Source organism: Microtus pennsylvanicus, chromosome 15 (assembly GCF_037038515.1).
Source record: "Microtus pennsylvanicus isolate mMicPen1 chromosome 15, mMicPen1.hap1, whole genome shotgun sequence".
NCBI classification, from domain to species: Eukaryota; Metazoa; Chordata; class Mammalia; order Rodentia; family Cricetidae; genus Microtus; species Microtus pennsylvanicus.
The window spans coordinates 411,986-437,342 of record NC_134593.1 but is presented as its reverse complement, the minus strand read 5'-3'; the positions used below and the strand labels follow the sequence as shown (position 1 = coordinate 437,342).

General features: G+C 42.8%; 2 protein-coding genes across 4 annotated transcripts in view; one reads left to right on the top strand and one right to left on the bottom strand.

Annotated features, from left to right (window-relative positions):
* Rpgrip1 (RPGR interacting protein 1) overlaps nucleotides 1-3,575 on the top strand; it is a 31,465-nt gene extending 27,890 nt beyond the window's left edge. For all 3 annotated transcript variants that reach the window (XM_075950344.1, XM_075950345.1, XM_075950346.1), the window contains 3 exons: nucleotides 556-640; nucleotides 2,595-2,725; nucleotides 3,347-3,575. In XM_075950344.1, coding sequence (XP_075806459.1) covers nucleotides 556-640; nucleotides 2,595-2,725; nucleotides 3,347-3,459 — 329 coding nt within the window. In that variant the 3' untranslated portion in view covers nucleotides 3,460-3,575. The remainder of the gene's footprint in view (nucleotides 1-555; nucleotides 641-2,594; nucleotides 2,726-3,346) is intronic.
* A 119-nt stretch (nucleotides 3,576-3,694) lies between these two features.
* The window catches only part of Supt16h (SPT16 homolog, facilitates chromatin remodeling subunit), a 33,274-nt gene continuing 11,611 nt past the window's right edge, over nucleotides 3,695-25,357 (bottom strand). Inside the window, exons 2-26 of the mRNA XM_075950343.1 lie at nucleotides 24,834-24,926; nucleotides 23,582-23,752; nucleotides 22,805-22,957; nucleotides 22,215-22,361; nucleotides 21,698-21,849; nucleotides 20,734-20,906; nucleotides 20,272-20,362; nucleotides 19,757-19,830; nucleotides 19,549-19,661; nucleotides 17,922-17,987; nucleotides 17,710-17,805; nucleotides 17,378-17,493; nucleotides 17,129-17,282; nucleotides 16,161-16,288; nucleotides 14,908-15,043; nucleotides 14,693-14,819; nucleotides 14,405-14,523; nucleotides 13,259-13,384; nucleotides 12,828-12,940; nucleotides 12,459-12,534; nucleotides 11,613-11,782; nucleotides 7,347-7,476; nucleotides 6,296-6,425; nucleotides 5,815-5,892; nucleotides 3,695-5,034 (exon numbers count right to left, since the gene is read on the bottom strand). Coding sequence (XP_075806458.1) covers nucleotides 4,889-5,034; nucleotides 5,815-5,892; nucleotides 6,296-6,425; nucleotides 7,347-7,476; nucleotides 11,613-11,782; nucleotides 12,459-12,534; nucleotides 12,828-12,940; nucleotides 13,259-13,384; nucleotides 14,405-14,523; nucleotides 14,693-14,819; nucleotides 14,908-15,043; nucleotides 16,161-16,288; nucleotides 17,129-17,282; nucleotides 17,378-17,493; nucleotides 17,710-17,805; nucleotides 17,922-17,987; nucleotides 19,549-19,661; nucleotides 19,757-19,830; nucleotides 20,272-20,362; nucleotides 20,734-20,906; nucleotides 21,698-21,849; nucleotides 22,215-22,361; nucleotides 22,805-22,957; nucleotides 23,582-23,752; nucleotides 24,834-24,926 — 3,078 coding nt within the window. The 3' untranslated portion in view covers nucleotides 3,695-4,888. The remainder of the gene's footprint in view (nucleotides 5,035-5,814; nucleotides 5,893-6,295; nucleotides 6,426-7,346; nucleotides 7,477-11,612; nucleotides 11,783-12,458; nucleotides 12,535-12,827; nucleotides 12,941-13,258; nucleotides 13,385-14,404; nucleotides 14,524-14,692; nucleotides 14,820-14,907; nucleotides 15,044-16,160; nucleotides 16,289-17,128; nucleotides 17,283-17,377; nucleotides 17,494-17,709; nucleotides 17,806-17,921; nucleotides 17,988-19,548; nucleotides 19,662-19,756; nucleotides 19,831-20,271; nucleotides 20,363-20,733; nucleotides 20,907-21,697; nucleotides 21,850-22,214; nucleotides 22,362-22,804; nucleotides 22,958-23,581; nucleotides 23,753-24,833; nucleotides 24,927-25,357) is intronic.

The following is a 25,357-nucleotide window of genomic DNA, read 5'->3' as shown; positions in this document are numbered from 1 at the left end:
ATAAATCTATACACGGAGGCAGGCAGCCACAGATAGTATGCACACAGAGATGATTTTAGCTACTTTCTTTTAAATTTTTATTTAGATTTCTTTTTATTTCACGTCTGGGTATTCTTCCCACATGTATGTCTGCTCATCACATGCATGCAGGACCTGCAGAGGTCAGAAGATTCCCTTGGAAGGACAGTTACAGATAGTAGTTAACCACCAGTGGGCGCTGGGAGCTGAACCTGGACTCTCAATGCTCTTCACCTGAGTCATCTCTTCAGCTCCAATTTTAGCTATTTTCTTTTTGGTTTTTCAAGTCAGTATTTCTCTGTGTAACAGCCCTGGCTGTCCTGGAACTCGCTTTAGTCTAGGCTGGCCTCAAACTCAGATTGGCCAGCCTCTGCCTCCCATGTGCACCCCTATGACACAGCCAGCTCAAGTCTAGCTATCTGCAATGACATCTTTGACACAGAGCCAACCTGCAGGACCCCTTGCACATGAGGGAAACACTGTACCACTGGGCTACAGCCTCATCCCCGTGTTCTTTTTCTTTTACCTTTCATACAGTGATAGACCTGGATCCTGTGGAGCAACAGGGCAGAAGGCAGTTTCTGTTTGCCATGCTGCATGCTCAAGATCCGGAAGAGGGACGGTGAGCCACTTCACACTGGCAGTGCAGACATTCAGAGAACATTTACAGTCTGAGTTTAGACAAGATCCGGAAGAGGGACGGTGAGCCACTTCACACTAGCAGTGCAGACATTCAGAGAACATTTACAGTCTGAGTTTAGACAAGATCCGGAAGAGGGACGGTGAGCCACTTCACACTGGCAGTGCAGATGTTCAGAGAACATTTACAGTCTGAGTTTAGACAAGATCTGGAAGAGGGACGGTGAGCCACTTCACACTGGCAGTGCAGATGTTCAGAGAACATTTACAGTCTGAGTTTAGACAAGATCTGGAAGAGGGATTGTGAGCCACTTCACATTGGCAGTGCAGACTTAATTTCTTCTTGATGACTCTCCCATCTACTCGAGTCAACTTCTTGTATCTGACTGCCCGTTCAGTGTAGATTCAGTTCATATTTCACTGGTGGAAGGGATTTGTATGTGGGTAACTGCAACATTATGAATCTCGATAGTGTCCTACACTGGGCAGACAGATAATTTGGATTTTTTAAGATAACTTGCTGGCCTCAAACTCACAGATCCACCTGCCTCTATCTCAAGTGCTGGGATTCAAGGCATGAAACACCACTACCACCTGGTTTATACTTATATTTTAAAATACTTCAAAAATTGTATGTGGGGGCTGTCGAGATGGCTCAGTGGTTAAGAGCACTGACTGCTCTTCCAGAGGACCTGGGTTCAATTCCCAGCACCAGCATGGCAGCTCGTAGCTGTCTGTAACTCCAGTTCCAGAGAATCTGACATCATTATACCAATGTCCATAAAATAAAGTTCTTAAAAAATAAAAATTGTATGTGTGAGGTGGAGTGATGGCTCAGCAGCAACACTGGTTGCCCTTTCAGAGGACCCAGGTTTGGCCCCTAGTACTCCCACGACAGTTCACAACTATCTGTAATTTCATTCAGGGCATCTAAAACCCTCTTCTGGCTTCTTGCAGGCACTATGCATAAGGTTCACAAAAACAAAATTTTATAAAACTTATACTCATGTGCATGGGTGTTTTGTCTTTCTGTCCACTTCTTCCTTCATTGTTTTCCTTCTGCTCCGTGTGACTTCAGCTGACTTTGCCTTTGATGTTTGCACCTCTTTGTCAGAGCTGGCTTTGAATCTGTGGTCTTTGCAGTGTTGCTCCATTGCCCTTTCAAGAGTGACAGACTTTCCACAGTAGTTGGTCTTGTCTCAAGCTGGCTTTCTATAGACACAGGGACTCTTTCACAGAGCTGAGGTTCACTATAGGGGTCCATGCCGCTCTGCTCCAGCTAGGGGATGTGGTCTTTCAGAACTAACAACACTTTGCTTTTCAAAGGTTAATGAGTCAGGAGGGTTGGCACATACTGCAGTCATAGCATTTAGGAAGTGGAGGCAGGAGGCCAATCTCAGCTATGTAGCGAGTTGCAGGCCAGATTGAGCTACATGAGATTGTCTCAAAAAGACTGAGACAGCTTCCAAATCTAATGGCTTGAGTTCAATCCCCAGGATACACATGGTGTCTTCATTTCCACAGGTGCCTAACCCTTCCCAAAACTGATTCCTGACTCTTGGCTCCTTAGGAAATGGAGGGAGGAAGGGGATGGGATTCAGATTCAGGGAAAACACTACTATTTGTGATTACTTTTCGACTTGTATGGGTGTTTGCTTGCCATGTCTGTACCACGTGCCATGCCCACAGAGCCTGCCACAGTAGTGATAAATGATGTGAGGCACCAGGTGGGTGCTGGTAGTCAAACCTGTGTCCTCGGGGAGAGTAGCCAGTATTCTTATTCCCTTAGCCGTCTCTCCAAACTCCATGATTACTTTTGGGGGTGAGGGGTTCACTTTGTTGTGCTGGCTGCCCTTGACCTCAGAGATCCAACCGCCTCTACCTCCGCAGTGCGATTACATGTGTTCATAACCGTGCTCCTTTTTATTTACTTTCAGTTTAAAGTTTACAGTGGTAAGTGACCCTCTGGATGAAGAAAAGAATGAATGTCAAGATGTAGGCTATGCGTACCTTGAACTGTGGCAGGTACTTCAATCTGGAAGCGATATCCTAGAGCAAGAACTAAAGAGTGAGTAGTAAAATTTTATACTTCTTAGTTCCATTTATTCAGAGGAAATAACCTACTCGTGTAACTCTGCTAACCTGCTGACATTAGCTGCTGTGAAGTCCTTCCTTAACAGCTGTATGTATTTAATTCTGGACCATGTCTATGCTTGTTTGGATTCAATCCCCAGAAGTGGAGAAAAAAGCTGGTCTTTAAAAAAAACAAACAAAAACCCAACATTTATTATGCAAGTGTACACATGTGTGAAAGTCAGGGGACAATATGTAGGGCTCAGTTTCTTGCCTTCCACTCTGTAGGTTCTGGGGATCTTCACCCACTGAGTCATCTGTCCGGTCCTAAAAACCCTTTCTTCTCTATTCTGGCTTCACTTTCTTATGAAAGGAGGCACCACTGCATGTGACAAACGGCAGGTATATGTGAAAATGTATAACTGAACGGGTGTGACGGTATAGACCTTTAATCCCAGCAGCACTCAGGAGGCAAGGGCACGGTCTCTAAATTTGAGGTCAGCCTGGTCTGTACAGTGAGTTATGGGTCAGCCAGGGCTAGAGTGAGACCTTGTCTCAAACAAAAGAGTGTAAACGGAACACGGTCGCTGCCTTACGTCTCTATCCTTCTCCACAGTTGTGAGCCCTGGAGACCAGGCCACCCAAATCGGAAGGCTGAAGGTTTCCCTTTGTGCAGCTGCTGCCCTCCAGAGCATTTACAAGGAAATGACTGAAGATTTGTTTTCATGAAAGAACTACTCCACTCTAAGATTTGAGGGAATCTCCTATAAAGTCACATGCTATGCCACAAATCTGGTCTCCTGTGCTATCTGCTGTCTGTTTCTCAAACTAATGGTAAGGCTCACAACCACCAGTGAACTTTTATAGTACTAGTTGGATAAAGGCATTTTGTTTTAACATCTTAACATTCTAGTACGCAAAACTTGATTTCAGGAACTGCAAAGAAATTGCCATAAAAGACAAATTTACAAAAAACAAAACAAAAAAAATCCCGGTTTATTTATCTTTTAGTTCTTCCAAAATTCAAAATATCAAGTCCTACTGCTAAGGAGAGAAAACAAACAAACATAAAATCTGAGAAGCCCCTTCTCTTAAGAGTCACAGAAGAGGAGGCCAAGTGGGACAGGTGGACGCAGAGAACCTGCAGGGAGGACGGCAAGATAAAGTCCCCCAGTGCTTCAAAGCTGATCATCACAAGTGACCAACATAAGACGCTGCGGAGAAAGGAAAGGCAGGAGCAGCAGAGTCCAGCCTTGTGCTGTGGCCTCCTTCCTGTTCTCTTCTTGTCAAGATACTTTATGCCAAAACATGACTGTGTTGACTCCCTCACCTGCAGGCCGAGGCATGACCATTCTTCCTTAGCTGTGGCAGGAGACAGTGGTAACTGTGCCTTCCAGCACTGCAAGGAGATAACCCAGCCATGGAGTGCCAGTACTCATGTCTTCCAAGGCAGCAGAAATGCCTCAAAATACGCGTGAAGCAAGAAACCAGGAAAACTTAAGGCCAGCGGTCAACCCGCTCTGCCGTTAGCTCAGCTGTGTATATCACATCATTAGCAAAGCCCAAGAACCTTTCTTGAGAACTTCAGATCTGGAACTTAAAAGGGACAAGAGGAGGACCGAACCTGCGGGGCCAGAACCATGCTTCAGCTAAGGACGGCGGCTCAGGCCTGCAATCCCAGCACTTGGGAGGCAGAGCAAGAGGATTACAAGTTTGAGGCCAGCCTGGTTTACAGTGACTTCAAGGTCAGCCACAGCTACATAACAAGACTGTCTCAAAAAGCCATGAAAAAATAAAAATGCAAAGAAAAAGAACCATAGTAGAAATAGTTAATGGTCAGCTTATACCGCTGTCTTGGTAATTCAGCTTTGAAACACCAAAGATAGGTTGTCAGAAGAAAACAAACGGTATCAAGGGTGGGAGGAGCCTCCTGCCCTTCAACATCGCCTCCCTCTCCAGCCATTTGAACGGGGCCACTGGCACGTGTCCTGGTGGGCCTGGAATTCCCCGAGTAGCTTGGTCCACACAAATGGCCCCTAAACCCATAAACACAAATGGCAAAACTTCAACGAAACCAAAAGGAGAAACAGTTTCTATGTCATGTCGGATTGTTAGGAGTTGTCTGCAGAGAGAATGGAGCAGAGGACCAAGGTTCATATTACTTTCTCTTCTTCTTGGGGGGTGCAGAGCTGTGTCTGGAACCACGATTTGAGCCACGGCCTGAACTATGTACAGATGCCTTCCTCTTCCGGCTCATACTTCGACTCTGTTCTTCTTCCTCCTCATAACGGCTTTCACGGTCCGCTAAGCAGAAGGCAGAATGATTCATTAGCTTAAGACACATATTATCAATGGATAGCACGAGCCAGCCTGTCACCCCGAGTGTGGCTCTCCATCCGGTCAGCACTAGTTACAGGATCCAGACAAGTGCTTAATCTTTCAGAGACTGAGCTTATTTACAAGGAGAATTCAAAGGCTACCTGCCCAAAGCACTTACCACACTGCTAACACATTCATTTTAACTTTTAATAACTTGTGTACCAGCACCAAGTAGACAATATTCTTAACTGTAACTCTCTGACTGGGGAGTCACACTGCTACGCGCAGTGAGAAGATTACAGAGATGGAGTCAAGCCCACCTCTCCTCTGGCCAAGTTCCACCTGTTCTCATATGTATGCATGTGTATTCTGTGTGCCGGTGTTTGGGGAAGCACGCAGGGCAGAGGCTGACATTAGCTGTCTCCCTCCACTGCTCTCCACCTTAGGAGACAGGGTCCGGGAATGAACCTGGCGTAGACAGGCCAGCCAACAAAGGCCCAAGGATCTTTGCCTCCCCAGCACTGGGATCACAGGCACACACTGATGTGTTTAAATTTTATATAAGGATTCTGGGGCCCCACACTCAAGTTCCTAAGCCTCAACGCAACCACGTTTCCCACTGAGCTGTCTCCCTAACAATTTTATAGTGATCTTCCCAATCCTCATGGACTTTTAACATTAACATCTCAGAACAAAGAATAGTGCCAAGCATTGGCACATAAATTAAATGAGTAAGTCACCCAAAACAACAAATTTTAAAATTACCTTTTCGAGCTTCTTCTTCTAGCTCATCCCAGTCCTTCCCGCTTTCTTCTTCACTGCCCAGAGATTCTTTGGAATAGTCTGGAAAAATATTGAGTGCATATTACTCATGCAGAAATACAATAGAATGTTGAATATTTTCCTTTTCTAAAAGCAATCTCTAGGAATGATATCAGATGAGGAAGCCATGATAGGTGTCTTCTCCTTTAAAACTGATGTCTCCTGTGCGTGTGGAGGCCAGAGGAGGATGTTTAATGCCCTCTCCTTTACCTTACTGCCTTCCATTGGGGCCTCTCAGTGGGCCTGCAACTCCTCTTTCTTTCCTTCCCACGGTTCTCACCTCTGCGCCCTCTCCCCGACTCTCTCATTCCCTAGTGCTATGACTGACTTTATGCGCACGCAGAGGATCCAGCTCAGGACGTGTAAGAGCGAGTGTTGCTCCAAACACTGAGTCATTTCTATAGTCCAACAAATACTCTCTAACCTGATTCTTCTGCCTCTGACGAGTAATCTTCATCACTGTCCTCTTCTTCCTCTTCATAGTCATCCTCAGAAGGATTAAAAGTCTCATCTTCAATCTCAGACTCAGAATCCCCGTCCTCAGCGTCACTCCCCTGGTGAAGTACAGAAAGCATAAGCCTCATTTACTACTTCTCTCATATTCGCCTTATTAACAAAGTAACTTAATATACTCAGTCCACTAGCATTTCATATATAAAAAGAGAGCCAAATGACCAAGAAATAAAGTATCTGTCTTAAAATTATTCATTAAAGTACACTTATTAGATTCTCAAACAGCCAATTCCTGTTTTTATCTGTAGAAATTAATGACAGAAACACACTTTGTATTAAAGCACTATGCCAAAGTAGCTCTATTTAAAGTAGGTTTTTAATTAAAAATAAGAATTTATCTTTGAGACATGGCCTCACTGTGTAGCCCTTACCCGGTACTTGCTATATAGACTAGGCTAGTCTTGAATTCAGACACCTCCTTGCTTCTGAGTGCAGACATGAAAGGTGTGCACCACCACAGTTGGGGGCTATTTATTTTTTCAAGATTCTATTTTTTTTTTAATTTTGTATGTATGAGAATTTACCTGCATGTATGCCTACAAACCGTGTGTGGCAATGCTGTGGAGACAGAAGAGGGCTTCAAATCCTCTGGAACTAGAGTTGGATGGCTGTGGGCTACCATGTAGGTGCTAGGATTTAACTCGGGTCCTCTGGGGGAGTAGGCAGTGCTCTTAACTGCTGAGTTATCTCTTCAGCCTCAGGAGGACAATTTTTTTTGAAGTACTTTTTGAAATAAGCCTCAATCCCATCTCCTCCAAACACTAAGAAACTTTGTGAGGAATAATTTTATAAATTAAAGCAATGTGGCTAGTGACTACCAATGCCCAATGACTTCATGGTTTACCTAAAGAAACAATAATAATAATACCATGTTGTGCTGGTCAGGCCCTTTAGCCCTACCTCTAGATGGCATTAGGCAACCCTGCATACCAAACTAAAAAAGAAACCCCACACTCACGCACCTCACCCTCAGGTTCCAGGAAAGACCAGCCACCTTGTTCAAAGAAGCCCTCAGGATCATCAACAATGGTCTTCATGATTTTAGTCCAGTTGAGGGATTGCACTCCTTCTGTGTACTTCAGGTCACAGGAACTAAAACAACGTTACAAAATCAGAATCAAACTCTATTTTCTGACAAGGTAAAGGCATGAATTCCCAGAGCACTGACCCTCACGGCAGAAAAGGATTCCAGCCCACACATGCTTGTTCCTCACAATTCTGAGTTCATCCTTCCCCTTCCTCAGCACCAATGAGTCTGTTCTTTGACCACCCCTTAGCTTAGAACCACTGGGTCTGTCCCACGACACTGCCCTGTTTGCCTATCTGAGGATGGGCATATCTTTCTAAGTGTGTAAAATGTTTTCAATATCTAAGGAGCTTACATGACTATTTACTAACTTGTTTTGTGGACTGCTATGTAGAGTGGATGACTGAGAAAGGAGGTCCAGAGAGAGGGCCCAGCAGTTACGAGCTCTTGCAGAGGATCCACGCTTAGCAACTATTACCCACTCGATGGCTCACAACCACCTACAACTCTAGTTCTAGGGGACCAGATTCCCTCTTCCAAGCTCCACAGGCACCAGGCACATGTGAATTGCACATACATGGAAGCAGAAAAATAACCCTAGCAAATGTCCTGCCTGAGACCTACTAAAGAATCTGCTTTACGCAACGCTACCTACATTAAGATTTCTACTTTTAAATCTTTTTTTTTTAAATATTTATTTATTTATTTGTTATGTATACATTAGTCTATCTGTATGTATGCCTGCAGGCCAGAAGAGGGCACCAGACCCCATTACAGATGGTTGTGAGCCACCATGTGGTTGCTGGGAATTGAACTCAGGACCTTTGGAAGAGCAGGCAATGCTCTTAACCTCTGAGCCATCTCTCCAGCCCTCTACTTTTAAATCTTAATAATTAACCTGGGCCCTCTGCAAGCGCTCCTATCTGATGAACCATTAGACCCTCCTTTACTCTTAGTGGTAAGGTAAGCAGGGAGTACAGTCTTTTCCACACTGAAACATCTAGAAAGCCAAATGGAAGAACAGTTTCTAGACAATGGAAGAGATCAGCAAGAATGTAGTTTAGTTCTTTGAAAGATGAAAACAAAGTTTTGTTTCAAAATCTACCTCAGTTCTCTACCTGGGGCAACTCAAGGCAGAATACAGGAAATCAAGAAACACTAGATTGCTTTCATATTCTACACCCCATGCCCTCTCTCTTCTGTTGTTCTTTGCGGGCAGGTTTTAAGAACCTCTGTCAATTGATTGTATGATGTCAGCCTCCCTGACCCTTCACTACCCTTCCCATTCCCTTTGCTAGATGCATTGCCCTTCTTTTTCTGTAAACACAGACTAGTCACTAGTGTTACTGAGGTTGGATTTTGTCTTCCCATTTGCATCCAAAGTAACTAATGCACCAGGTATACTCCATTACTATATGTTCATTATAGATTGCCCTTTCATAGTGATTAATTCTGCAGACAATATTTTCAAAGCAAGGTAAGACTGGAGATCAAGCCTGGTGACTTGGCTACCAGTCCAGCTGAGGAAAACAAGACTGCAACTTGAAACAAGAAAGGAAGTTAGGTCTTAAAAAAAAAAAAAAAAAAAAAATCAAATCCAACCAATGACCAGACAGGTAAAAGTGATAAAAAAAAAAAAAAAAGCAGGGTGACATTACTCCTCCCAAAAATCTTTGACCTGTAGTGATGGATTAGATGAAACTTCAGAAAAAGAACTGAGAAAGCAAAATCCACACAAACTCCTAAACAAATTTCAAGAGAACACTATTGCTAAAGCAAATAAGAGAATATAAGCTATGAAAATATAAACCATGGGGCTAGAGAGATGGCTCAGCTGCTGGAACACTGGCTGTTCTTCCAGAGGACCCGGTTCAATTCCCAGCACCCACCTGACAGCTCACAACTATCTGTAACTCCTGTTCCAGGGGATCTGATACCTTCACACCAGTGCACATAAAATAAAGTTAAATAAAAGAGGAATTACATAGAGAGAAACAATGAAGAAACCACACTGAAATTGGCTATCAGAAGGAATCCTTCAAACTGAAGAGAAAATAAACATATCCTTGAAGCCACAGATAAGAAAATACAATAGGATATTGAGACAGGAATAAAAAAAAAAACACCAAGCATTATAAAGTCAATCAAACCAGATGGTGGGGGCACCCACTTTTCATCCCAGCACTTGGGAGGCAGAGGCAAGAGCATCTCTGAGTTTAATGCCAGCCTTGTCTACTGAGTGAGTTCCAAGGACAGTCAGAACTATACTGAGAAACCCCGCCTCCAAAATAAATAAATAAAACACAAACACAAAAACAAACAAACAAATCCAGACCAACACTCCCATCCCCACCAGGTGTGAAAATGGACATCTACAGATTCAATACAATCCCAGTCAAAATTCCAATGCATTTTTTCACAAAACGTAAAACAAATGAAGAAAAAACTTAAAATTCATTTGAAAGTACATATGATCTCAGATACCCAAAGCAATCTTAACAAGAAAGTGTAAATTCTCTTACAGCCACAGTGACAAAAACAGCATTGTAATTACACAGAACAGACACAGATCAAAGGAGCAGAAAAGAAAATCCATACACAGTGATAACCAAATGATTTTTGACGAAGATGGCAAAAATACACACCGGGGAAAATTACAAAAAGGTGTTATAAAAAGAATATTCATGCCGGGCGGTGGTGGCACACGCCTTTAATCCCAGCACTTAGAGGAGGCAGTGGCAGATGGATCTCTGTGAGTTCGAGGCCAGCCTGGTCTACACAGAGAAACCTTGTCTTAAAAAACAAATGCCAAATGGGACCTCATAAAATTAAAAAGCTGTACAGGAAGTTAATTGAGTGAAGCTAGCTTACAACGAGAGGAAAATCTTTGCTGATATCCGACACAGGATTAATGTCTAGAATAAAGACAAAGACTGCTCTTCTAGAGGAGCTGGGTATGGTCCCCAGCACCCAAATGTAACGCCAGTTCTAAGGGATAAGATGGCATCTTCTGGTTTCCATGGCGCCAGGCATTTAAGTAGTGCACAGTCATACATGTAGGCAAAACATCCATACATAAAAATGAAATAAATACAAGGAACTTAAAACCTAACAAGAAACGAAACAAACCAATAATAAATGGGTTAACCTGCAGACGGGAGCCTAAGGATGGAGCCTGATTGTAGTGTGCTTCCCTTAGCACCCACAAGGCCCTAGGTTTGACCTCCAAAACGGCATAAGCTGTGTGCGAGCACACATCGGCAAACCCAGCACTCAGGAGGCAGAACAGGATTAGAAGAAGTTCAAAATTATCCTAGGTGCTACATAATGAGTCGAGACCAGCCTTGGCTTCATGAGACTGTCTCAAGAGAAGAACAACAAAATCTCAGCAACAAGACTCATCGGGGAGGGACCTGCATCTGAGCCCCTGGACCCGTATGGCAGAAGGAAAGAACCGACTCCACACTGAGTTGCGGCATGATGCTGCATTCCCTGCCAACAAATAAATAAACGTACAACATTTTGGGCCGGAGGGATGGCTTACTGCTCTTGTAAAGGACCCTGGTTCAGTTTCCCAACCTAGTCTTCTTTTGGCTCCCATGGGTTTTTACATACACACGGCACATACATATAACACAGGCACACAGATTCACAAGAAATACAATTGTTAATGAAAATATGATATAAGTCACCAAGAAAGAATCAAGTGACAGTGTGGGTGTGGACAAGAGAATCCTCACACCACACTCTGTGGTAACCAGTATGAAGGTTTCTCAAGACTAGAAATCTGGTCCATCTCTGCAGTCCAAGTCAACACATCATAGAGGTACTGTAGCCCCCTTCACAGGAACCAACCCAGGTGTCTAAGCGGATAAGGACCTGATATACATAAATTTGAAAGTCAGGACTGTATGTTTTCTCTCATTTAGGGTTCCTAGATTTATAGTCAAATAAATTCAAGCAGCTATAGATTAAGTCAAAGTAGACATCAAATGTTTAGGTGAACGGAGGTGATTAAAGGGAGAAGAGGGTGTATATTATATACACCCAATCCATATACTTATAAATGAATGAATGAATAAAAAAACCAGAGACAAGATTCTCATATTATTACTTGGGCTGGATGCCATTTCTGGACTCAGGCACCTGAGTAGCTGGGACTATAGGCACACACCATGGTGTAACAGACAGGTTTACTTACTTCAGCCACTCTTTGATGGGGTCTAGAGAGGCGACAGGAATGGCATTGATCATTGTGACTTTCTTGCTGTAATCTTTGTAGACAATCACCATATCAAAGTTCTTCAGGTGAAACTGCACCCTCTCAAAATGGATCAGCTCCACTTCATCCAGTGTCACCACAAAGGGTGGCTGTTAAAACAAGGACCGTGTAAACCCTTCTACTAAGACCGCATCACTACCACATAAACCCTTCCCCCAAGACCGCATCACTACCACATAAACCCTTCCTCCAAGACCGCATCACTACCATGTAAACCCTTCCTCCAAGACCGCATCACTACCATGTAAACCCTTCCATTAAGATTGCATCACTACCATGTAAACCCTTCCCCTAAGACTGCATCACTACCATGTTAAACCTTTTCCCTAAGACTGCATCACTACCATGTAGATCCTTCCTCCAAGACTGCGTCATTACCATGTAAACCCTTCACAAGGACTGTATCACTACTATGTTTAAACCACTGCCCAGCTCCATCCCCTTTCTAACAACTGTGTTACTAAGAGTAAGCAGGAAGGATGTGGGTGTTACTTAGTAGTATAGCATGTCCTCAGCAAGCAGCAGACTATGGGTTTAATCTCTGAACAGTGGGGTAGGAAGAAAAGTGAAAAGACCAGAAAACTAAAAGTAACAGTAAGGGGGACTGGAGAGATTGCTCAGTGGTTAAGTGTACTGGCTACTATTCCAGAGAACCGGGGTTCAATTCCCAGAACCCACACAGTGTCTTAACAATGGTCTCAAACTCCTCTTCTGGTTTCTGAGAGCACCAGGCATGCACATGTGAAAGGATGCACGAATACTCACCCACTCTGTAGCATTCACCAGTGCACTACTAGTGGGCTGCAGGAGACAGGTACTCCTGTAGGGAGCCCCGTTGAATCTGAAAGAGAGCAGGAAAGCAAACTGTCCACTTATTCCACCAGAGACTGCTGCTGACACCACACAAGCATCTCCCCTTCTCTCAGCCAAACAGCTCCCACGGAAATCACTCACGGAAACTCTTAGGATATTAAAAATATTTGTATCTATCTTTTATACATGTGTGCTGCATGTGAGTGTGTGCATGTGAGTGCAGGTGCCAGAGGCATCCGGTCCTCCTGGCAGTTTTGGGTTGTTGTCTCAAAGGTGAATGAGTCTCTGTGATATTAAATTACCGGAGAGGAAGTGCATTACCCCAGGTCCCTGAATGGCACTTCAAACTCCAGTTCCTCCTTTGTTAGAGCCTCAACTTTTTCAATAAAATTTTTAAAGGCTGTTTTCAGTTTGTGTCTCATTTCTCGTTCCATCTGTAGAGGAAAAGAGATTTATTCAGTTATCATATGACTTGTTAATAGTATTTCCCCTCAAAAACTTACAAATTCTTTTATAGTTTCAATTTTCTGACAATTATTTTAAATTTCTGACACTTTATCTTATTTAAGGCTCATACCATAAACCATAAAGGTGACTCTCTAAGCTATGTCTAACTCATAAGTCATTACGCTGAACCACCAGAGCAGATACTGAAGCTATTTGGTACCTATTTAGGAGCATAAGCTATAACCCTCAGCTCATACTTAACCCTCCTCTACTACTCTGCAAATAGGATTCTGAATTTCTCAGACCTGCTCAGCATAGAGGTCATCTCGGTCATGCATATGTTGATGTTTCCCCAAATCTGTAGTGATCTCTCCAACTTCTGTGTAGAACTGTACATCTGTGTGTCGTTTCTTCCCAAACATAATAGCATTCTAATGATAAACCAGAGAGAAGAGGAAAATGAGAAGACTTAGGTCACCCAAACTACAAAAAGATAAAATGCAAACCCAGTGGCGCTCGACCTTAATCCCAGGACTCAGGAGGCAAAGGCAGGCCGATCTCTGTGAGTCTACAGAGTAGGTTCTAGGATAGGCTTCTAAGCTACAGAGAAACACTGTATTGAAAACCACCTCCCCCAAAAGAGACAAGACGCTTTAAGAAACAAAACGCAGTTGGGCATGGAGGAGCACACCTTTAATCCCAGCACTCAGAAGGCAGAGGCAGAATCTTGCCTGATGACAAGTGACAGGGTTTCTCTATTGCTTTGGAGTTTGTCCTGGAACTAGCTCTTATAGATCAGGCTGGCTTCGAACTCAGAGATCTGCCTGTCTCTGCTTCCTGAGTGTGGAATAGTGGCAAGCCTGTTATGGGGTAACCAACTACCTGATTATAATAGGGGCTCACCTACAGGAGGGAATTCATGTGTTACTGAAAACCTAGTCAAATGCCATGAGGTGGGGAAGTCATAGGTCCCAGTGGGGAAACTACAGCTGTTGTTTTGCTAAATGGGTAAGATACACACATCAAATTACCTTCTAAGTAGTTACACTAATCCCTATAGATTAGTTCTGCTTTCAACTCATCTTTGGTCAGAGAAGCTTCTTTTGCAGTGTGCATTAGTAACTACAGAAACCTGTAACTGGTCAAAGTGCTAAGACTAAGTCACTGGGCCACAGTAATTTATAAACATATTATTAAAATCTTTTATTTTTTGGCGGGCGTGGGGGGGGTAGTTTCTCTGTGTAACAGTCCTTGCTGTACCTGTCCTGGAACTTGCTTTGTAGACCAGCAGACTGGCCTCAGGCTCATAAAGATCCACCTGCCTCTGCCTCCCAAGTACTGGAATTAAAGGCATGCATCTCCTTTGCCCGGTTATGATTTTATGTAATAAATGAAAAACTTAAGTTTTTGTTGAGAGCATTAATCACAGCTAGCGTAGGTGAAGAATGTACCTTGAGGTGAAAGTGCAAGACAATAATCATCTCCCCATCACAGGGCTGGAACAAGGCGTGCTTAATGTTATTGTACAGAATATCCACCTTATCTCCTCGAACAGATGTGAAGCGGAAACCTGGGCAAATGACAAGGTCACCAACTGTCAAGTAGTCTTAGGTCAGGCCAAAGACAGTGCATCTCTCTGTTCAGCTCAGCTCAACAAGAGCAGAGGAAGCAGAACTATCAAGTTGGCACTCTGTGTGTCTGTCTTGTAATAGAGGAAGCGACAATCCAGGCACACGTACCATTGACGTGGGCCTCCAGCGAGCCTTGCATTCTCTTCTGAGCAATGTTGGGGCGGATGTACAGGTCCTTCAGCTTTGGGTTACTGCGGTTTAGATTGATCACGAGGGAGTCTTGTTTCACAATGCCCTGTGCGTGACAAACAGCACGTGAATGCGCGTGGATCCTCACACAAACACCAGCACCTGCATGAAGCCTTGTCTGTGTTCAGACTCACCTCTTTTTCTTTCTCTTCAGCTTCTCGGGTCTTGTAACGTTTCTGTACCTCTTTTATAATTCGGAAAGCATTCTGAAGATTTAAGGCTGGTACAGTTTGTTCTCCAGGTGCTTTCATATTTGAAGCTCGGTATGTACTATCGAAGAAGGAAAATTTTGATAGATATTAGGCTAGCAACCTGATCCATTACTGTAACTTATAAGTGGGTTAATCTTTCTACTGTGTTTATGTGCTGATGTCTGTGCTGTGTGGAGGTCAGAGGTCAACACTGTCTTTCTTAATCACTCTCTGCCCTTTTATTGAGAAGTTCTTTCACAGACCTGTACAGATGGGCTGGTTAGCAAGATCAGGGCCCCTGTCTTCACCTGGGATTACAGACGCGATCTGCTGCACTTCATTTTTTTATTTTTTAATATGTGGGTTCTGGGGATCTAAGCCTAGGTCTTTAAGCTTGCACGACAATCATTTTTACAGATTCTCTCTCTCCAAGACTATCTTTTAAAAGACATTTTCATATACTCCAAGCTGGCCTTGAATTCCTGATCTACCTGTTGTATACCCTCCACCCCCAACAAGTGCTACCCTGCCTAGACGGTTTAATGTTTCTGTAAGAAAAACAACTACTGCCCGGTGGTGGTGTAGCACACCATTAATCCTAGCACTCTGAGATTAATCCTAGATCTCTGAGTTCAAGGCCAAGGTCAGGCTCCAAAGCTACCGAGAAACCCTTCTCGAAACCCCCCTTTCCCTCCCCCCAAAAAGAAAAACAACTACCACCAAATATGGGAATGGTCAGAAATCAGAGAACAAACAAACAAAAAAATCTTGTCTTTAAAATGGAAAGTATTAACAGCTAATCCACTGGAGTAGGGAAATCACACTTGTATTTTTTCAAACCTGACACAGTATCTCCCAATATTCCATCCCACTCCATGAAGGAAGAACCTAATGTAGCACACACTTTGTTTTTTCTGAGATGGGTTTCACTATAGTTCAGGTTTGTTTGGAATTCACTCTGTAGCCCAGGATGGCCCTGAACTTGTGAATTTTCTGCCTCAGCCTCTTGAATGTGAGCTTCAAACTGTACTGTGTGTCACCATAGTTGGCCCACACACATTTTCTTTTTAACCTGAGAATTCTATTGCAAAATGTGTACTGTGAATATAAAATTGCCTTATGATGATTCTAAGCTAGGATCCATACTTAAAACATCACAAAGTCAGCAGTGTAATCCTTGTTTTCCGGGGACTCACATTTCCTTGACGAAAGTGGCTTCAGGGTTGGGAAAGATGTTGCCTTCATTCCTGCCAAGAGCACTGCCTGGACAATAAAAGTTGATTCGCAAGTAAGTGTAATCTCCCTCCACAGACATACTTATGTTCTGTTCAAAGAAAGAGAAAAGTTAGGTTTGTTATTAGACTATAGAATGAAGCCCGGAGGCTGAGCATTTATCTATAGTGCACACGGTCCTAGTTCAATTCTTAGCTGTAGAAGAAAAGGTCTGCATTTTGGTGCTTGAGTCAAACCTATGAAACTGAACCAAAATCAAGACAGACACATTCAGCACTGTTTGTCACATGATCAAGTAACTGCCTCTCAAAAACAAATAAATGAATAATAACCCAATTATAAAATACCTTATGACAGGAACACATTTTAAGGTTAAATAATGACTACAAATTCAGAGACACAAACTATAGGGGCTATAGGAGACGGCTCAGGTGGTAAAGTGCTTGCTGCAAAAACACGAGGACCCAGGTTTGCATGCCCAGCATCCACACAAAACCCAAGTTTGGTATGTATATCTATAATCCTAGGGCTAAAGGCAGGCAGAGACCTGGTGAATTCCCAGAGTTTGGTGGACAGTCAGTCACTTTAGCCAATTGTTCAGTCAGGGCTCAGTGGTACAGAGAGCCTGGGTTAAGACACTGGACACTGACCTACGGCACATGCACCTATATGCCCCTACACAAACATACTCAAACATATGAAACACAAACAAATTAAGAAACCAAATAACTGGAAAATCATCTTTCTGGACTAATTTAATTTCCTACAAAGTAAAAACTAGAAGCGGGGGGGGGGGGCACCAAGAGCAGGAGACAAAGGAGGCAAGAAGGCAGCAGCGGAGTGTAGGGTGAATGTTCAGAATAGGAGGAGAGCGGAGGAGAGAGTATTAAAGAAAACACAATGAGGACACCTGGCCAGGGAGTACTGGTACCTTGATTGTGGCAATATGGAAGGGTGTGGCAATGCCAAAGACGGGCATTATCACAGTCTCATATTTCTTATCAATATAGATCTTCATTTCTCGAATATGTGGTTCCTTAGGCATCAGAGATGGGTTTTTGTAGGATACATTAGATTTACGAGCTCTGGAGTGGGGTTAAAGAAACAAAACAAAAGGTAATTGAGAAACCTCGGCAATTACGTATCTTTAGACAACAGCCTCCTCCACGTGGACGCCTACTTCTGAATCTGCTGCTCCCCCTTCTGCTCCGTCAGCCTCCTCTTGGCTTCCTCGTTGAGCTGGGCTGCCAGTTCCTTCTGATGTGCTCTCCGCTTCTCTTCTGCAGTCATTTCATTCTAGGAAAGTGAGAATCAATTCACCAGAACACGTGGAGCACACGTAGGACAGTTTTTGTCTCCTAATGCCTCCATGGTTGGCCTGCACCGTCTATGCGGCCCTAGCAGGAACTAACCTGGGGATTCTCTCGCCTCAGGCTGCTGTGTGTTGGGATTACAGAGGTGCATTAGCATATCCTACTTCATGGCCCATGTGATCTAAAACGGTAAACTTACCCGTGTTCTTTCTGTCAGTAACGCTGCCCTAGAACCTCTTCCCAGAAGGTCCTCTGCCTCATCTTTCTCTTCTTCCTCCTCTTCTTCATCCTCATTCTGTTGAACAAGGTATAATACAAATACCATTTACTGCTTTTTGAAAAGCTGAGGCTGCTTAACTCTTCTATTACACTCAGATTCCTCTAACAACCATTTAGGTAGGGCTTTCTCACCTTTAGGAAGATCCCGACATTCTTTACTTTCTTTTTCACCGAAGTAAGAACCGTGGCTGGGCCATCCTAGAATACAGAAGAATTTAGACCTTTAACACTTGCTCTTAACTAAGTTGGGCAATATCAAGAACTTTCTAGATTCTTCTTTTGTTGTTGTCTTGCTTTTTTGAGACGGGGTTTCTCTGTGTAGCTTTGGAGCCTGTCCTGGCACTAGCTCTTGTACACCAGGCTGGCCTCAAATTCAGAGATCTGTCTACCTCCACCTCCCAAGAGCTGGGATTAAAGGTGTGTGGTATCACCAGCTGGCTGAACTTTCTAGATTCTAAAAGATTTTTTTTTTTTCTTCTCTGTAGCTTTGTAGCCGATCCTGGAACTCACTCTGTAGACCAGGCTGTCCTCAAATTCACAGAGATCCTAAGAACAACAAATAGTTCTTCCTTTCCCTGTTTCTCTTCAGGAACTATAATTTGAGCAATGGCTGACTTGAAAATAGGTGGCTCAGCAGCTAAGAGTGCATATTGCTATCGCACAGGTAAGACCTGAGCTCAGTCCCAACACGTGCTAGGCAACCCGTAACTGCAACTCCAGCTCCAGGGACCCAAAGCTACTGGCATCCACAGGCACTCATACACGTACAAACACTTGGAAACAAAATCCATTTTGGGGTTGATGAGATGGCTAGCCACAGGAAGAGAATAATTATTAATGAAGAACCCATACAAAAAGCTGGGTGAGTGCCGGGCTGATGTGGGAGTGTCATGTATCAATTTGTTGATTTCATTGGTTAATTAATATAGAAACTGCTTGGCCTGATAGGTTAGAACAGAACAGAATGCTGGGAGGAAGAGGAAGTGAGGCAGACGCCATGAAGCAAGCCACCAAGTCAGACATGCTGAATCTTTCCCGGTAAGACTGGTGCTACACAGATTACTAAATATGGGTTAGGCAAGATATGAGAGTTAGCCAAAAAGAGGCTAGATATAATGGGACCAAGCAGTGTTTAAATGAATACAGTTTCCGTGTAATTATTTTGGAGCATAAGCTAGCTGGTGGCCAGGAGCCGGGCGGCAGGAACGCAGCTCACAGCTCCTTCTACACCAGGCAGTGGTTCCAGCACTCCAGAGGCAGTCAGGTCTATCTCTAGGAGTTCAAGGTCAGCCTGAGTCTGGTCCAGGATAGACTCTAAAGCTACAGACAAACCCTGTGTTGAAAAACCAACCCACCCAAAACAAAACAAACAAGCTGGGTGAGGTCACGTATATCTGTAACCCCAGCTCTGAGTGAGACAGGTGGGTTCCAGGGAATTGTTCTTACTAACCCAGCCACAAAACTTGCATCGCCCCCTTTCTAGTCTCTATGGGTACATGTGTACACACATGTATGCAAACACTCAGAGTCATACACACATACAAATGAACATGAAAAAAAGCAAGTTTCAGTATTAGAATTAGTTCCCGATTTAAAACACCCACGTGTCTGGGCCAGAGTCTCTATTCCCAACCGTTCTAATAAGTCTATGTAATGGACTTCCCCACATAGAAGCCATTAACAAAGACCAGAAGTACCAGAGCCCACGACAGACTATAAAGATCAGTTTGTAAACACGGAAAGTTTAAAGATAGTGCACCTCATCTACAAGCACTGTGTCACCAATGAACAGGGCATAGGTTTTCTCTTCTGGTTTCTTTCCTTCTTTGTTGGTCAGGTCTGAAAATCCCAGGTTAATGCTGAAAACCATTCCTAAAGTAACAAAATGGCTACAGTCAATGGCCACAGAGGGTATAGAAAAGGAAAATTTATACAGAAAAGGAATAACAGGGAATCACTCAAATTACCTTTCTTCAGCTTGTACTGATTTTTACTATTGATTACTAGAGAGCCTTCACGGAATTCAATTCCCATCCCAAATCTGAAAACAAAGAAAAATATAAGCAGGTTAAAACATCAGTAATATGGCCCACATGTGATTCCAACTTTCAAATAAAGCAGGCCAACAAGTAAAAGTAATCTACCCTTGATGCTCTATTAGTAAAGGAAGAAATTAACAAAACGAAGCAATAAATAAATAAATAAAAACGCAAAAACCAAAAACCCAACCAAAAATTCCCCCAAAACAAAGAAGACAGTTTTAGGCCTCTAAATGTTATATAATTCCATTATCAAAAAATAATTCCCAGGCCCAGTGCTTGACAAGTTTTGTGTAACTCAGGCTGGAAGGGGTTAGGAGGTCAGTGTGAGTTACTGTAGGAAACCCCATCTCATAACACAAAATCAAATACTCCCAAACATTAGAGAGATCAGTCTAAGAATACAGACTGACTGCTAGACACAGCACAACACTGCAACACACCCTAGGTTTTTCGTGATTTTGTTCAGCAGCTCTGGCTTCTGTTTCTTCACCACATCCATGACAGAGTTATACACATCACATATCTTTACGCCTAATGAGAGAAAAGAGACATTAAGTATTTTTTCAGTGGAAGACAACAAAATGACATCATGTAATGAAGTTATTTTTACCTACTAAGTCCCTTAAAGTAGCGTTTTTCAAAGTGTGAAAGGAGGAGTATCTGCCATGACAGGAATTAGGAATCTGAATTTTTAAAACAGAAAGCATATAATCATTTGTTTCTTTTGTGGTGCTGGGAACTGAAGCTGGTCTCTTTCGGCTGTGCTAAGGATGAAATCCAGGCCCTGCACAATCTAGACAAGCTACATCCTCAGTCCCTGAAAACCATTACTCAGAATCCCGGATCCAGGGGGACCATGAAACAGCCAGGACCTCCAGACCAGCCTTTCTTTGGAATCTTACCATGTCTTAATTCTTTTAGCAACTCCTCTTGAAGCTGGAGTAAAAAATTGTAATTTTCTTGAACTTCCTGAGTAGGGTCAACCATCAAGGTGCGAACAAGGTTGGAGCAGTAAGACTTGAAGCGAATGCCCATGGCACACGTAATGGCCCCAAAATGCATATGATTTTTATCACTAGGGAGCAAAAAAAGAAAGCATTTTATCAGCAAATCCGGCAGAGCAGCACACTCCCAACAGAATAGACATAAACTCCTTCCACCCCTAGACACACCACTTATAGTTATCACGTAATGATTAGAGACCCAAACTTTAGGATAAAAATCCAGGGAGAGATAATAACTGCAGTATAAAATGGAAAGACAGAACATGTTATGGGTGTTGGGAAGTTACTTACATTCTGGTCCTCTATGACCTTAAATTATAATTTTTCTGTGTGTGTTTGTGTTTGGTGGTGTTGGGGCTCAAACCTTCTGACACCCTAAGCCAGTGCTCTACTACTGAACTGCGGCCCTAGCAGAGCCCTTTTCACAGTAGGTCTTAATATTAAATAAAGAAATTACCTGATGGTATACCTACCCTTTTAATTTCTTTCAGTTTATTTTGCATTTTCTAGCACTGCCCACCAGGGTCTCTCTGTAACTCTGGCTGGCCTTGGACTCGGGAGGCCCCTGACCCTTGGAGCTGTCTGCTGTAGGTAGCGGTATTTCAACTGTAGTCCTCACAGTAGAGCAGAGATATGTGCTCTTAACCAATGAACTATCTCTCCCCCTTATCTAGCATTATGTAAGAATTTGGACAAAAATATTTATTATCAACTGCCAATGTAGACGTAATGAAATACACATATACATGATTATATGTAAAGCAGATTAGTTATTCTGTCTCTTGCTTTTTGAAAAAGTCAAAAGAAAAAAAAAACAGGTTAAAATGCCCTGGCCAATGTATTATGAAGTTTCCATACTTACCTCACCACACTGAATTTGAGATTATAGTTGCCACCACTCTGAATGATGGGAGGGTAACACATTTCCACAGTAGAAGGGTCAGCCCCAGCTAGGTATTTTTTCTCTTCAATGGCCTTTTCCACAGACTCAGCCAATTTGCTATGCCGAACTTTCTAGAGTATGCAGAAATACAGCAACACTCACTGGAGGGTAGCACACACAAGTATAAGCAGAACGTGTCATTTGAAGGCATAGCACGCACATGTTGATAATAGCGTGGTGTACACACCAAACGGTATATTGATATCAAAAGAAATGTGGAGCTTACATGGCATTCATAGCTTTCCAGGATTCTTCAGTAAAATAACAGCTTCAATGAACCACAGTACGTGTTTACTTATTTTGAAGGAGGGACAGCAGTTACCAATTTCAAAGAAAGTAAAACAAAAAACAAAAACCCTGAAAATGTGGTCCAAGCTGAGCACAGACTCGATACTACTTCATCAATACACTAAACACAGCCTCCCTCTTTCATTACCTCATCTGCATCCACTATTTCCATGACTCTTTCCTTGAAGAATTTGTTGAAGACCTCAGAGGTGATGCTGGCTGCTTTCTTCATCAGGTTGAGCTCACCATCCTCCTTCACAGCAATGGTGTACGCCACAACAGCACTGATATCTACCTGCAGGCGAAGTGGTGAATCTCTAACTGCCAGACACAACCCCCAGCAATGCATGCCTCAGAACGCTCAGTCTCTTCCGGAACTGAATGAACACTTAAAACGCCTCTCTTAGGACACACGTGCATTCTATGAGACATTAAGCCAATGTACTACTGAACACATAAATTTATCTTTCTAGGTTGGAGAAGGCAGGAAGGCAGGGAAAGATGAATCCAAACAGTTTTTGAGTAAGAGATTCTTCTCAGCTATCTAATGTGAGTTATCTAATGTGGCCACACCACTTCTGAATGCCTTATCTTCTAAAGGAAAATTAAACAGGAATATGACTTAGCCAAAGGACATGAAAATCAGAACTGTGAAGAACGAACATGGGTTTTCCCAAATGAAAACCCTCTGCTGTGAGGGAAGCCCATGCTGCCTCCTGTGTCCCTGGAGAACCTTACTTTGTCAAAGCCCTCCTTGTTGAGACAGTCACTCCAGCTCTTCATGAACTCTCCTGGGAACTTGTCTTTGCTGAACACTCCAATTTTCTTGCCATTCTTGCTTTCTTTAATGGCTTCAATCATTTTGTCAAAGCTGCTCTTATTACTTTCGTTCTATCAATGCCACAGGAAAGGAAATGTTAATTGAAGAATTAGACTTCTATTTTCTACCTAGCAACAAGCAGAGAGTAAACGCATGGAAAGGATGCGTTTTCTGAGCCCCACCCATTTCTTCAGAGCAGATTATCACATGCCCAATACTGACAGACATTTTTTGGGGGTATTTTGACAAGACTATTCTTTTTCTTTATACAAAGACAGAAAACTCAAATACAGAAAATTCTGAGAAATGAACACATCTAAGTTTTTTTTTTTTTTTTAAGAACTTTTAGGTTAAGAGCTCTAATTAGTTATTGTAATAGAAAAAAATTGCATCCTCAGAAAGCGGTCAAGTTAGTACTACTCACCAAACTACAGCTCATTCCACTGCTGCCAAGCTAAGAGCTCCAGAGCTCCTTTCTTCCCATCCAACTGAAGACTCAGCACTGTGATTAAAGCTACAACTTTCTTACTTTTTGTTTGTTCTGAGAGACCTGCTTATCTCTGTGTCCCAAGTGCTGGGATTAAACACTCACTGCGTCTGGCCTTCTTTTCGTGCATTTTATAAGTCCCCAAGGCACTTGTGCTCAATGCTTAACATTCTATCCCACATTTTAAACAACATTTACTGGTCCTGACCTTCTCTCTGACGAGCAGTGTTATGGCAGGGGCTCCATTAGCATTCTCATTGCCTTTAGTATTGGCAATCTGTTTCAAAAATTCCACTTTTTTTTTGCTGGCCATGAAGATGATTTTGTCATCACAGAAGACCATGATTGTATCAGTTAGCTCATAACCAAAGAGCCATGTCTATGGAAAAAAAACAACAATGACAAAAGCATTATAGAAAACATATTTTTGGATAAACTAACACATCTGGGTTAACTTTAAAATCTGGGATGGAGTAGCTTTGATGTAGATACAAATAAAAGAATCTGGATCAAGGGTTGAATAGTAAGTGCTGAATGGTGTGTATGTGAGACATAGGATTCCATCTGCTCTTATATGCACAAAATATTTAATAGTTAAGAACATAAAATTATCGGGAGGCAAAGGCAGGCAGATCTGTGTGAGTTTGAGGCCAGCCTGGTCTACAAAGTGAGTTTCAGGACAGCTAGGGCTACACAGAAAAACCCTGTCTCAAAAAATGAAAAACCCAAACAAAAAAGTTTACTGTAAAAAACATCAAATTATTTGGACAATTTTATGTTTCATTTATGTTTCCCTGGCAATGAAGGGTGTCTAGGCCTCAGGAAAGCTAAGTTCCAGAAATCCTATGCCACGGGAGCTACCTGACTGCTCAGAACAGAAACACACAGCGTGAGCGACAGCACGCTTCCATTCCATCTCCTTGGAGACCGCAGCTGACCACAACTATTCATGTCTTCATTCACAACAAAACTATTCCTGACCCTTTCTGCCATGGTACGGCTGGCTACTGGATTATATCTCAGCCAATAAGAAATAACTATATCTATTATGTCAGACGTCAAGTAAGTCATTTTAAAACAGGAAGGTTGCTAGTTTTCCTTTCTCTGTATTTCTGCTTAGAGTAAAGAATGACCAAAGTTCTAGCAGCTACTTCATATCAAGAGCAAAGTGGAATAGTAGGAAGCTGGATACAGCCTGAGTTCCTGAAAACTGTATATAAGAAAAATATTTTGTTTAACCCACTCTTACATATAATTAAATACAGTTCATCTACACACACCTTCTTTCCTTAAATTCTACTCAGTGCTAAAGACAATGGAAACGTATGTGGCGAGGAAGACATTCCATACCTCCTCTAACCTGTAAGTGAGGACCACCGAGAGCCTCCCAAACATCAAGCACATCTTTTACTACTGAGCTGCGCACTAAACCCAGGAACTGAATGCTGTAAGCCTCTTACCTGTAAGGCAGTTGACTTGGCATACACAATTTCTTCATCCACCCCCACTGATACAACAATGGCATCAATACTGGCATATTCGTCTTCTCCTTTCTGAAAAGAGAGGATAATTTACTTACTTTTTTTATGTATGTGTTCCTGGAGGCCAAAGCAGGGTATGGGACGTCTTTTACTGCTCTGTCTTTCTGCTTTGAAACAGGGTCTCTCAGTACACCAGAAATTTGTCATTTGTCTAGGCTAGCTAGGAGTTGAGATCTGTGGTCCAACGCTGAAGTTAAAGGCATGTGTGTTTCTGGTGACCTTATGTAGGTGCTGAGGATTTGAAGTCAGGTCATGCCTGCAGAAAAATTGCACATCCCAGAACCTTGTTACTTTTCACACACTAGTAACAGAAATATAGATTTCAGTATCTGCCTCAGGTACAAAGTTCCTAATAGCAGGAAACCTGATGTGCACGCCTGCTTGACAACAACCATCAAGTCACCTCTTTTAGAGACTCAGCTTTGAGATACACTCACACACAA